Genomic DNA, 13,492 nt, shown 5'->3' with positions numbered 1-13,492 from the left:
CTATTCACAGGAATTCGAACACTTTCTGTTGTCCTGTCTCATCCTTTTAAGTACAGGAGGCGAAAGACGGGTTCATTTTACGCTTGTCCACCTCACTGTATAATTTAAATAAATGTATGATGGTTTCTTTTTTATTGCTCACCAGCATACAGAAAGGCTTTGACCCTTCCCCACAAGCACTGTGCCCTCTCCGGGGAGGCAGTGTAACCTAGTAGTGATTGGAGGAGCGTCTAGAAGTGAGGGCGCCTGAGTTGTGTTCCTTACCAGCTCTGCCACTGACTGGCTTTGAGATTGTGAGCACGTCACTTAATTTCTCTTTACCCATCTATAAAGTGGAGCTAATATTTGCCGACCTCATGGGGGTGATGCAAGGCTTAATTAATTAACACTGTGTAAATCGCATAGGCGACAAGCATGAGAGAAGAATTATAATGAAATCATTTTGATTTAAAAATGAATAATAAAATATCTGCCCCTTCTTGCCTTGGGTGACATTTGCCTCAGTGCAAACTGTCCTCTCCAACACTTTAAACCCATGGAAATGACCCATGGTCTGGTCCAAACATTCCCACAGAGGAGTAGGCCCCATGTGCCAGCCACCTGCATTGTGGTGGGTAGAGCAGCTCCTGAGAGCTGTTTCTCCCTCTCTCCCCTCCCCTCCCCCGCAGATGGACAGGGATTGAGCAGAGTTGGAACAAGCCAAGAAGCAGATTTTGACTGTTCAAGCCTCCTACTCTTACTCAGGGCTGTTGGCAAAGCCAAAATTTAGTCCTTACGAAGTCATGCAGGTGGCCTTATGTAGCCCTTTGCACTGTATTGAATGTTGCCCTGAGGACTTACCTACTGGTTAGGAGGACCATAGACCTGGATTGCTACCATAAAACACTAGACTGATCAAAACCAGAAAGGATCCCTATGAGAAGGATCACCAAATTTGATTTTAAAATTACATGATGATAACTTTCTTTGTTGCTGAGCCTGGAGACTCTAGCTAAGTGGAGATTTCAGTTTAAAAAAAAATGTACTGTGGATAATAAAGTTACTCTGTCTGTTTTTTGTGAACTAGCTTCAAAAACATATTCCTCCTCCAAGGAAGGGAGGGAAAATCCTTGGACCTAAAGCAGCAAGTACATCACATCAAACATGACTGTGTTAAATACTAAAATGTTCAAAGTACGACTGAGATAGATAAAGGCTTTGATGGGAAGTGGATATTTCCCAGGGACATTACAAGCAATAATCCAGATGTTATAGTGTAATGCAACGAGTGTCCATGGATAGATCGGGAGCTCAAGCCAAGCAGTGCCTGCTGTAGGCCTTAGCCCTCCACTCCCATGCTGTTCTGCCATATGGAAGCAATCTCTAGGCCCCTTTAATAGCCAGCTTTGGATTCCATTTTCACAGGGCTCGTAGAGCTAAGTGGAGCTGTTTTATGGACAAGTTAGATAGAAGCCTTTCCAAGATAAACATCCAATTCAAAATTAGGACATACCAAGCCACAAAATTATTTTAGGGCATATTTCATGGAAGCACTGCCATTTTTCTTAGGCAATTGCCAGACTGTAGGATGCCCTTTGATCCCTTGTGGACATTACTCCCTTTTTTATAAAAAGGATTTTGAAATAGTTGCAGTGTTTAGGGAGGAATATATCTGCCGGGACTTTGAAGTATGTCCATGGGAACAGTCATGCTTTAGCTTTTTGGCCTACAAGATGAACTTAAAAAAAATTTGCACTGCAGCTGGATTTATGAATCAAAATCTCATTTTCTTTTTAAAGGTAGGAATTTTCATCCAGTGTGCCAGGAAAGCCAAACAGTGTGTTTAAATAGAAGTATATTAATATGCATGTGGGATTCAAACATTTGGGTATTTTAACCAGTAAAAAGCAAGTTAAAATTTGTGTATGTGCCTCCCATGATTTAAGAATTTTGTTACTGGGTAATTCTTCCTTAAAATGTTATTCCCAGGCCTGAAGTGCTCTTGAAATCTTTTTTTTTTATTTAGTAACACCATATCTTTCTTGTTTTTAAAGCTAACGCGTCCTGTTTTCATGTGACTAGTGAAATCTCCTCCTCCCTTTTGGACCCACCAGTCTGTTATGATTGAAGCACAGAAGCATGGCATGTTTAAAATTGTTGCATGGCAATAAAATATGGCATGACTTAAAGTGAGAAGAAAGGTGTAGCCTTAAGTTTCCAGATCTCTCTGCTACTCCCCCCCACAAAAAGGTCCATTTAGTCATTTCCACTGCCCATAAAATATTGCCAGTGCTATAGTGGTATGTGCCGCTACATGATGAAATCATAAAGTTAATAAATATGTTGTAATTGCCATATAACCACCAGATAAAAGTCGTCATGTTTCAGTGGGCCTCAGTATTTTTGATTCACAAGCTCAAATTCTGGTAACACAAACACTAAAGACTAGCAAACAAAGAGCTATAGGTGCATAATGGGAAAGCAGCATGGTCTGGTGATTTGAGCACCAGCCTGGGAATCAGGAAATTCATGGTCAGTTCCCATCCCTGCCAGACTTCCTGTGTTACCTTGGGCAAATCACTTAGTATGTCTGTGTCTCCGCTCACCACCTATAAAAAGGGGTATAATAGTACTTCTGCGTCTCCAGAGGTGATGTGAAGATGCAGTAGAGGTTGTGGTACTTGGAGTAAGGAAGGCCATATAAGTACCTAAGAGATGTATCCAATAGTGTCTTTATGAAGTCAACTTGTTTTTCAGTCAAGTTTCATACGAAATGTGCGACTCTCTGAATCCATGCGAAAGAATGAAATATGGAATGGAATTGTGACGATCACTTTATTGGAAGGGAAGAATATCCCAGGAGGGGGCATGACACAGATTTTTGTCCTGTTAAAACTGGGAGATCAAAAATATAAGAGTAAGGTAAGTGTTAACAACTTCTATAAGTGTGTAAGGTAGGGCAAATAAGGGGTCTGCTTTTTTTCTTTTTTCTTTACACCATTGGAACTCTTTCTTCAGTGGAGTTGTTCCTGATTTATAGCAGTGTAAGTGAGAGCAAAATCAGGTTCAAGGAGTTTAGATTTTTTTATGTCCCTTTTCCTCATATGTACATTTAATTGCAGAATAGGAAATAGAGAATATGGTGTGTGTGTGTGTGTGTGTGTGTGTATGTGTATGTGTGTATATATATATATATATATATATATATAAAATATACACTTCACAGTGATGGATGCGCAACACTAATATAAAATGAAACAGGATTCATGCATAACACATGGTTTTGTTCTCTGCCAATACAGAAGTCATTTTGTAATGTTAAGTGTGCTGTATAGGGCAGACCCTAAAAACTGTGCATTGCCATTTTAAAAACATTCATTGACTTTTAAAGAATATACATATTTAGTATTAAAAAAGAACCTTTGAAATGTCCAGTGTTGCTGCCCAGAGCTAGTTCTTCATTCTGCTCTTCATAGAGCTGGGCCAGAGTTCATGTTTACTTGCACCCTGTGCAGCTTCCCTGGAATCCATAGATTGAATGGAGTTCCAGGGGGTGGGCATTTCACCCTTTCATTCTAAAGACGGGGAGTGGCGAGGAGGGGGAAGTGCAATTAAAGACAAAACAACAAAACCCTCTTAATACAAACAAATGAGCTAGATATTCTAGACTGGGTTACAGCACCTGATAATTCTAGAAACAAGCCCTGATGATCTGACTACAGAGATTCCACAAAATGTGATCATCCTGTGGTTGTTTTTCAAAAAATATATAAATAATTCTAACCAAAGAGGAACAGAACATGACACTATTTCATTAGAAAAAGTAGTTTTAAAAAAGTAATAAACAGATTAGTTAATCCTTATAGTTAAGATGCTATATCTCCATCTAAGATGCACTTTTCTGTTTACCTTTAATGCAATAATAAATATTAAAATTGAAAATGTTTCACATCCTTTTATCGGGATTATTTAATTTACCCTTAGTCAATCACACATCACACAAAAGCAGACAAGAGGAGGGAGACCATAGCAGTGGTGCAGGTAATCCAATATCCTGTCTCTTGTAATGGTCAATGACATATAGAAGAACAGCTGGTGTACTTCCAATATAATCTAATACAGGGATCAGCAACCTTTGGCACGCAGCCCACCAGAGTAAGCCCCCTGGCGCGCCGGTCCGGTTTGTTTACCGGCCGCGTCCGCAGGTTCGGCTGATCGTGGCTCCCACTGGCTGCGGTTCAGCATCCCAGGCCAATGGGGGCTGCGGGAAGCTGTGGCCAGCACATCCCTCAGCCGGTGCCGCTTCCAGCAGCCCCCATTGGCCTGGAGTGGTGAACTGCGGCCAGTGGGAGCCGCGATCGGCCGAACCTAATCTAATATATTGTGTATTGCAAGAAATATTAAGGTCCTCATCTAGCATACACTCATGTTCCTGAGTAAATTTATGCACATGAATAGTCTCACTGAATTTAATGGAACTATTTGCATGCATAAAGTTACTTGTGTGTATAAATATTTGCAAGATGAGGTCCTAACTGCTCATTCCCGCCTCTGCTAAGGTTTATTTTAACATAAAAGAATGAAAACCTGGGACCTGATTCTGATCTCATTCAAACCTGTTCAACCTCACTGACTTCCAAGGGCTTGCCCCTGATTTATGCCAAGTTAAGTGACATTGATCCAGGCCTGTGGTCTATTTAAACTGGAGATGTTGGTTCCACTTTCCTATATGAGCATTTCTCCCACCACACAGTCACATTATGCTTTTCTATTTATCATTATGGGGAAGAAAACACTTTTAAGAGAAATGTGGATCTGCATGATAGCTGCAGAGCCTTGCTGGGGATGCTCCTCTTGGTACTTGATGCTCAAACATCTGGCCTTGCTCTTGTAGATGAAATTGATGTATACCTAACTGTGGAAATAAGTGCCATTTAAGAAAAGTAAATATTATAACTGCATGTTTTCTAGACACTGTGTAAGAGTGCAAATCCTCAGTGGAGGGAACAGTTTGATTTTCACTACTTCTCTGACAGGAAGGATATGTTGGACATTGAGGTCTGGGGAGAGGATAACAAAAAGCATGAGGAGCTTTTGGGAATGTAAGTTTTTAAAGTGTGGATGATGATGTGATGGTATTTTTAAAATTAAATGTTAACAATGTAACCTGTTCTGTACTGTCCAGAGTAGCATTATACTTTGCTTTACATTATTCTGACAGCACCCAGATGCTGCTGTGAGGGGAGCAATATAAATACCTACATGTGTTGTGTTCTAACATAACATGCTGGTTACTTGAGCAGAGCTTGTGACTCACATACCTACACAATTTCATTCTGTTTCACAAATTCATTGTAGTCTGGCCTGTTGGGTAATCGAGTCTGGCCTGTGGCCAATACAGGATTTTTTCCCTACTGAATATTCTCTAAGATTTCCCGTTATGCTTTAAATTTCACAAGTGATGGGATTTGGCATCACCTTTGCTGATGAGATTTTTTCTTTTAAGAATTCATATTTGAGCTTTTTATATTTTCATAATAGGGAAGTGTATATCCTATCTCTTTGTCCTCTCCTTCCCCTCCCATCAAGTCCCATCCTGTTTGTATTAGACTAGAGGTCTCATTATCTTTTGTAACCCTTGTCATACATTCCTCCTCATTGTCTTCTCCTTTGTTTGACCTTGCTGTGTCACTACTCAGTCCCTCATCCTGAAATTGGATCTACACAGACAGACACTTGTAGCTGTGTGGAGCCCCCCATGCGTCTACCTGTGCATATCCAATTTCAGGATCAGTGTCTTAGCGGATAAGTTTAGGTGAGTGGCAGACATTGCTGATTTGGTCAACTTAATGTACCCTCTCTAAACACACACACATATTACATCATTTGAAAGCTTATTATGTCTACTTTAAGATGAGGTATGATGTGGAGGTATCAAGTGGTGTCATTACCATAGGAACAGGGATAAACAATGACACCATCAACATGTTAAAATGACCACTTTGAAATATTTGTAATCGTTTGTTAGTTTAATGACCACAAAGCATCACAACAATCATCTAAGGGTTAAAACAAAATCTAATAATAAATGTGTACAGGTATCATTGAAATGTAATAGCTCTGGTGACATGTCTAGTCAACATCATTATCGTCATATGGTTCATCACTATGATCTCTGTCAACTGTCAACAGTGTGTGGGTTACCACTATCTTCATTGCATTCTGTGCAAGGAAGATTGTTCTGAAAACAGACACAGTTCATTGTGCAGTGACTTCTTCTGGTACAGTCACAAATAAGGTCTTGTAGAAGCCCAAATGCCACTGGGCCCTTGAAGAATATGGAAAATACTTCATTATCCACATTTTTCCATCCGTGTAAAGGTTAACCAATATCTCATTTACCCATGTGCAAAGACATCCAAATCTTTGTTTGTCAAGATGCTTTTTTGACATGCTTGTCAAAACTATCCTCGCATGGTGAGAGTTTGGCCAGTGACTTGTCCTTTTTTGATGGTTAGATTGAGGCACAAGCAGTTTAGGTTTCTGTTTTTTTTCTTGCACTGCTACCACCTTAATTGCTACCAGAAATTGTAGCTTGCCTATCACTCTCTCATTTGGCAAGATCTCTGAAACGATAAGCTCTGTTTGTTGCGGCATTTCCCAATACCAAATAGGAATGACACAAAGTCACAACCTTTTAATTCGTGACCAGCAGGAAATATGTTGCAGAGTCAGGAATGAATCTATCAAAAATTGTATGTACAGGTATGAAGTGACACTTATCAGTTGTGCTGATAACATGTGGATGGAACTAGACACCCTTATCTATGTGTTCCATTTCTCCAAAGTAGTGAACAGCAAGGACCAAAACATCTATATCAGTTGATCTAATTACTAAGGTTCCTTTTTCCTTTGACCCCCTCCTCCCCCCCCCCCAAGAACCCCAAGAGCCGTATTGGTGCATACAGCATGCAGAAGCATCCTTGTGTCCACCTCCTCTTGAGTACTGTACAAGTCTTGGGCTTCTATAACACCTCTGCTGGTGATGGACTTTGCTACTTCTTCATTGGAAAAGCCTCCACCAAGAAGGACGTTTGTGTAGAGTGGGCTTCTACACTCTCAGGTGCATTTTGAACCATCTCCTCACAGTGAAATTTGACAAGCGGCTGCTTGCTGGATGCCATGTTCAGAAACTTTTTCCATGGAGGCACAGAGCATCCACCAATCACCTGGCATTTCTTGCATCCAACCTTAGATCCTGACTGGCACTGTCTTTCTACAGTTTCACAGAGTTACTGTTGTCATATCTGTCAAAGACTTCAGTTACAGAAATAGCTTTGTTAAATCCATTAAGGACCTGCCTCAAATACTCAGCAGCCAATTTATAGTACATGTGGAATTTATCTGCAACCATCATTTGTATGACAGCCAGGACATCTCTGATGTACATGATGGTTTCTTTGTTGAATGCTATTAGCTTATGGATTCTTTCACATTGAACTTCCAGCTGATGTCCTCTCTGTTCTTCTCATTGTTCCATCGGCGTGGAAGATGGACATAGGCACAGGTCCTATTGGATGACTAAGAACAGTTGCCATTGAAACACCATCTCTGCATCTTGCTAAAGACAGGGCTCCATGGAAAACAGTTTCTGGACTGATAGGTGCTGTGATTGTCCCTCCCTTGCCAGACGTAAATTTGGTCTTCTTGGGCATGTCCGCAAATGTTTTGATGTCAGATTTCTTGATTGGGTTGAGGAAGCTACGTGTCCCATCAGAATCAAGTGCACCTCTCACAACTCAGTGTATTACAAAATGTTGATATTTGCCGTTTTTGCCACATGCTAAATGGCTTCATCATTTCTGGGGGGAGGGAAACTTGCCCATTTGAAACCAATAAAAAAATTGTAATACATTGTCCTTTGGTAGCTTTGACCTATAAACACCACATTAAGACATTGAAATTACCTTAAATGGTAGAAATTCTAGTCAGAGTTCTGTTGCAGTGTTTCTGGAACTGTGCAAAAGATTTTCTCATTTTGGGTACCATTCTGTCACCTCACCTGCAGGCTTATGGCACGACCTGACAGCTCCACATCATACACACATAAAATAAGCTTTAAAATGATATCTGATGTGAGTGTGTGTAGAGTGGGTACATTAAACTCCAAAAATGTGGCCCTTTTTGGAGAGTTGCTGCACACTTAATTATTTGGGGCAGGGTCCTTGGCTTTAATTGTGTTAAATTTAGCATGCTTTGAGGGTATTCATTGGATAATAACTAGTAGGAATAGTCTACTGCTTCATGCATTCAAATAATTTGCAACTTTTCACTAAATGCAATGATGCCCTCCGGCCATACAAATATTTGTGGTTTCCCAGAACAGGAAATGTTTTCTGCTGAATACTTTTGCTTATCACATGGACAAATGTTTACAGAAGAATCTGTTTCTCTCTTTCTTTCAAGGAATACGTGCTCATTACTTTTGATATTTTCTGTTCCTAGTTAGGCCACAAATGCTAGTACATTTCCTATCTGGCCTCAGTTCCCTTAATGTTGAAAGGATTCCTCTTGGTTTTCTTTTAGCATGGAGGGAAAAAAGACTTAAGTAATTTTTCAGCCGCTGGAGTTCACCATTTGTTGTGGCAAGAATTCATCAGTGAATTGGTTATTTTTGCAAAACAATAGCATTATAAAAGATTTTGGCATTTAAAAAAAAGGTGTCTGTGTGGTCTAGAAGGTTTTTTAGGTTATTTTTTTTTTACTATTTACAGAAAAAAAATCTTGTCTTCCCAAGTACAGGGAAATACTCTCCATAGCAACACAATGTACAGGAAATGTAGAGACAGCATTTACAATTAAGAGTCTAGAAAGGGTGTTCCAAATATAGGGGAACACTGTTTCTGGATGTATAATACAAGCCTTGTTCTCACAGTGTAGAAACACCTGACACTCAGTAAATATTTTTTTTGTGAACAGTTCATGTGTAGCTCTAATCTGAAAAGCAGTTCTGCAAAACATAGCACTGTTGTTTTGTCTTAATGATTCACATGCTATTCTGTGTTCTTCCTAGCACTTATATCCTCACCCATAATAAAGAAAAGATTCTATGGAGACAATTGTACCCTGGGTTGTACCTGTGCAACCTCCTCTGTCTCCAGATTCTGTTCTCTCCACAGTGCAACCCAAATATTTTCAGTGAAACTGCACAGTTGTGAGCAAGGGCAGAATCTGGCTTTGCAATTGGAACTTAGTTAACAACTCTTTTGCTACTCAGCAAGCTAGAATAGAATCCCCTTTGCTCTCCCAGATCCATATTGGCTGTGCTGTGCTTGTAGGAGCTAAAATATTAAAGTAAAATGTGCTTTAACATGGAAGCAGCCAGATCTGACTAGACACATGTGGTGAAATCCTGAACCCACTGAATTCAATGCTAAAACTTCCATTGATTTCCACAGAGCCAGGATTTAACTCTGGGAGCGGTTCCTTTCACTTAGTGTCATTTTTACATGGCCCCTCTTCTAGACGTAACTGGATTTTCAGGCAGACTGCTACTCTTGACTGCAGGTGCTGTGGCTCCATTGGAGTCAGTAAGATGGTAGCCTTACCATAACATCAAAGGGTAGGGCATAGCTGGGCTTCTAATTTTCTTCTCCTGTCTTCCTTGAGGAGTTCTTATCTTCCTTTCATGAGATACAAACATTGAGTATGGAGCCAGTACAGAGCTGTTCTGTGTCCTGAACTGTAGATATTGGAGCATGTGCGATAAGTAGTATACCATACCTTCCGTATAAAGGTCATGTTATTGTTAGGGCTTAGGACTTTTGTCCACTTCTGAGCTGGTCAACAAGCTATCAGAGCAATCTCATACCAGTCACTCTGTCAAGAAAATAGCCCTTTGGTAATTTTCCCCCCCTTGCTATATGTAGTAAAATAATCTCAGGGTCTTGGTCAAATTACATGTTGGGTTATTAGATTCTGCCTGCCTAATTCCCCTGCATTTCCAATCAGTATATAAAATGAGGAAGAAAACTGTATCTGAAGTGTTGTGTAGTTCAGCTGCCACAGCACAACACCGAGGTGGCTGATGTCAGTGCGGGTGAAATGATCCTTCTATTTAGTCTGCATAGAACTGTTAGTAACATTTGTTCAGTGTTTTTGTACCCATCAGGATAAAAGGCAAACTTTAAGCAGAAGACGATGTTGATGGGTTAATAAATGAAGATGTTAAAGTTTGCAGAATCTGTCTAGACTGAATGGAATTGTTTATGTGAAATTCAAAGAGAATGTTTCCGCATTAAGGAATACGCTTTGAGAGAGAGACACTGTAAAATGTTGATTTTACACAAATTTAGTTCTAGAAATAGATTTTAGGAAAATTGCTAGACTTAAGGAAAGATCATTATAAGCCATTAAATAAGAGAGTGAGTGTGACATCTTTATGAGGGATGCCTCTGGCAAGTACCAGTAGTATCTCTGCACCAAGAAACAATCCAATTATACAGCAATGCAGTAGGTACTGAGTAGTAAGGCTGTGAGAGCTGGACCAAACCCCTGGTTTTGAGCTCCACCAAGCTATAAGAAGAGTTCGGAGTCAAAATACCTAACTTTAGAGTGGGTGACACCAAAACCCTATATCCAAACACTCCTGGCCTTTGTGGAGTTTGAAATCCCTATCCAAATATTAAGACTCATCTTTTTAATCATATTTTCTTTTATTGACTATAATCTAGTCAAGTGCTGAGTTGCCTGCAGTATAAAATATTAATATAAATTGTGGTGATCAGTAAGAGGTTAAGATCAATTGCAGTGAGTAAAATCTAACAGAGTAAAAACCAACAAACAACCCCTCTCCTAAAGATTAGCACTGAACTCAAATGATAAAACTGCAAAATTATTGGAAACAAAAAAGGGGCAAGGAACTGAATGATACCTAAGTATGCAGACTCCAAATGGGCCAACAGGGCAATCTTTAATACACGTTAAAATATATTACAACTAGAAAACCTTCATGAGTGACCTGGAGGTGGGAAAAAGAGTCTAGAAAAATGGGATACATGTATATAATGTGCAATGTTGGGTGTGTGTTTGTTTGGCCACCTTGGCCAACATACCAGGGATTGAACCAGTGACCTCCAGAGCTAAACACGTGAATTTCTACAGCTGGAATTGAAGCTGGAGTCCGTAACAAACTCTGATTCTGTGTGGGTAGGGAACAGAGGGGGGGATGCATAACACATACTGATCAGTAGGTTACATCTGTATCTCTACCTAACATGTACAGGTGTACTAATATAGGGGGGAAAGGATTAGACAGTAGGTTTTAGAGAGGTGATTAGAGCCAAGTTCTGAACTAAGAACTGGGGAAATGTAAATTTGGGGGAAGGAGGTGAGTAGAAAACTGAGATTGCCACTACACAGAAATGTTATATTAGGAATTTAGCTCAAGGGGGTATTTTGGTCTCCTAAAAGCATAAATAAATGTGTGGGTTTAGTCATTTACTCTCCATTTGAGCTGACTTTGAACAAGTGATTCGTCGTAGGCTTGTAAACTGCTGCCCATCACGGTAGTATCTGAACTCCTGCCACATAAAATCAATAGTAATAGCGAAGTTCCACTCACGTGTGTAACAGTAAGAGAGGAAAAAAATGGTTTCCAGAGTGTATAGGAAGTGCTGTGAAAATAACTGGACCATAGTAGCAGTAGTCGAGAGCTGATTGCTGGTGTAGAAATTACTACATTCATCTGTTAAACTCAATTCTTGATTAATTTTTCACGACAATTTGTGCAATCTTATCAATTAAATTAAATGACTCAAATGAGTCAGATTAAGTGTACTAATTCTCTAAGAGTTTTGCCTTTTGCCAGTGCAGATGTGGAGCCTGTTTGCAATTTTCTAAGGAAAAACTGTACCACATATCTACAAGGCATACCAGCAACTTGAGTGAACACAGATGTTTTGAGTCAGTTACTTTCCATGGAAATCAAAAACGAGTTGAGGAAACAATGCTTACACTCCTTCGCCTGCTGGTTTCCCCTCAACATCTGCATCCCTCCCCACACCCTTACACTCAATCTTCTCTTTGACCTTTTGTTGATATTAATTTTTTGAATGGGTGAAAACAGTCAGCCTTAACCAAAACAAACTGGAGTTAAATATAACTCTACTTTTATGACACAGATTTCTGATGAAGTTATGTCTGTGTAGGAGGTACTCCTTTCTCTCACATAATTGCCTTATTCCCTTCCCCCCACCCCCACCTATTCTTATTAGACATAACACCTAAAGTTGTGATCTCTAAAAGAGATTGGAGAAAAAGCAATATTTTCTGAGTTTTCCTCAGTTTTGCTTTGTGTATTTTGCAACATTCTGCATACAGTTACCAGTATTGAATGAAAGCTGAAGCTGAACTTATTTAGGAGAGTTAGGTTGATAGACTGTGAGAAGCAACCAGAAAACATGGCAAAGGTGATATCGATCTCCTGGATTAAAGTGATAAGAGTTTGAGGAAAATGTCTTTGAATTTCTCTTCCCCCACCTCCTCGCCTTCCAGGACTGAAGATGTAGCAAGGAGCATTAAATGCAATCTCTCGCACTGGGAAAATGGGTTGAAATTGGTCTTTGTGTATTACATGGAACTTTGGTGCTCTTTTCTTGGTTACCTTGTTTCCTCTTCCATGGCACTTGGGTGCAATCAATAAGAATAAACTTACAACTAGTTGTGTGTTTAACGCTGTGCACTACATCGTGTTCACAGAGAGTGAGAGGCATGTCCATTGATTCCGGTAGTTAGAATCTTATACAAATAAACACTTGCTAATGCAGAGCAAGTGAGCGGCTTACACTCTCATCACACCAGTGACTTTTACTTCTTAGGTTAGATTTTTTGTGTGTGTTAATTTAAATGTTTTTTGAGAGGTTTTTCCAAACATTTACAGAAAATAGGCTCTTAAAAAGCAGAAAGCATGCAATTTATAGCAGATGGGTACAAACCGCTCCAGCTCTACAACTGGAATGGGATCAATCAGGAGCAGTGCATGCACCATTTACCCAGAAGAAACCCACCTAGGGGACCCCTGTGGAATTTTTGCCTATTAAGACAACACCTTAACAAGTTTTGTTTAAATAAAAACTTGTCGGCAAGCATTAAGTGGAGTGAGAACTCTCTCTATCATCCATCTCACATCCGCTGGAGAAATGTGACTCCCCGTACACCATGGAAATAAAGCTTCGCCTTCCTTGCTGTTTTTTTTTTTTTTTAAACTGCAAACTTTTGTTCAGCTTATTTTTAAATGCCCAAATCAATAGCGCTTCCTGAAAGTTCCACTCCATTTACTGGACTTCCACATAGAAGGCAGTTAGCTGCGCTAGGTGTATAGACTTTGTCACATTTGACCATTTGCTTTCAGGCTCTCCAGCAAACTCTCTCTTCTTACCCCAACCTGGTCTCTTGTTTTGTTGTCTCTCATTAATGTGTGCTTTTTTTTTTTTTTCCCCCTTCAAAAAGTGTC

At 39.8% G+C, this 13,492-nt stretch overlaps 1 protein-coding gene across 5 annotated transcripts in view; it reads left to right on the top strand.

The window, feature by feature from the left end:
* MCTP2 (multiple C2 and transmembrane domain containing 2) overlaps positions 1-13,492 on the top strand; it is a 168,957-nt gene that overhangs the window by 73,520 nt on the left and 81,945 nt on the right. For 2 of the 5 annotated variants that reach the window (XM_065559229.1, XM_065559228.1), the window contains 2 exons: positions 2,737-2,901; positions 5,016-5,081. In XM_065559229.1, coding sequence (XP_065415301.1) covers positions 5,023-5,081 — 59 coding nt within the window. In that variant the 5' untranslated portion in view covers positions 2,737-2,901; positions 5,016-5,022. Of the gene's footprint in view, positions 1-1,511; positions 1,779-2,736; positions 2,902-4,950; positions 5,082-13,492 lie in introns of those variants that run through there. The other 3 variants (XM_005294860.5, XM_005294863.5, XM_065559227.1) reach the window with 2 other exon arrangements.

Source organism: Chrysemys picta, chromosome 10 (assembly GCF_011386835.1).
Source record: "Chrysemys picta bellii isolate R12L10 chromosome 10, ASM1138683v2, whole genome shotgun sequence".
Lineage (NCBI taxonomy): Eukaryota > Metazoa > Chordata > Testudines > Emydidae > Chrysemys > Chrysemys picta.
This window is presented reverse-complemented; position numbering and strand designations above follow the sequence as displayed.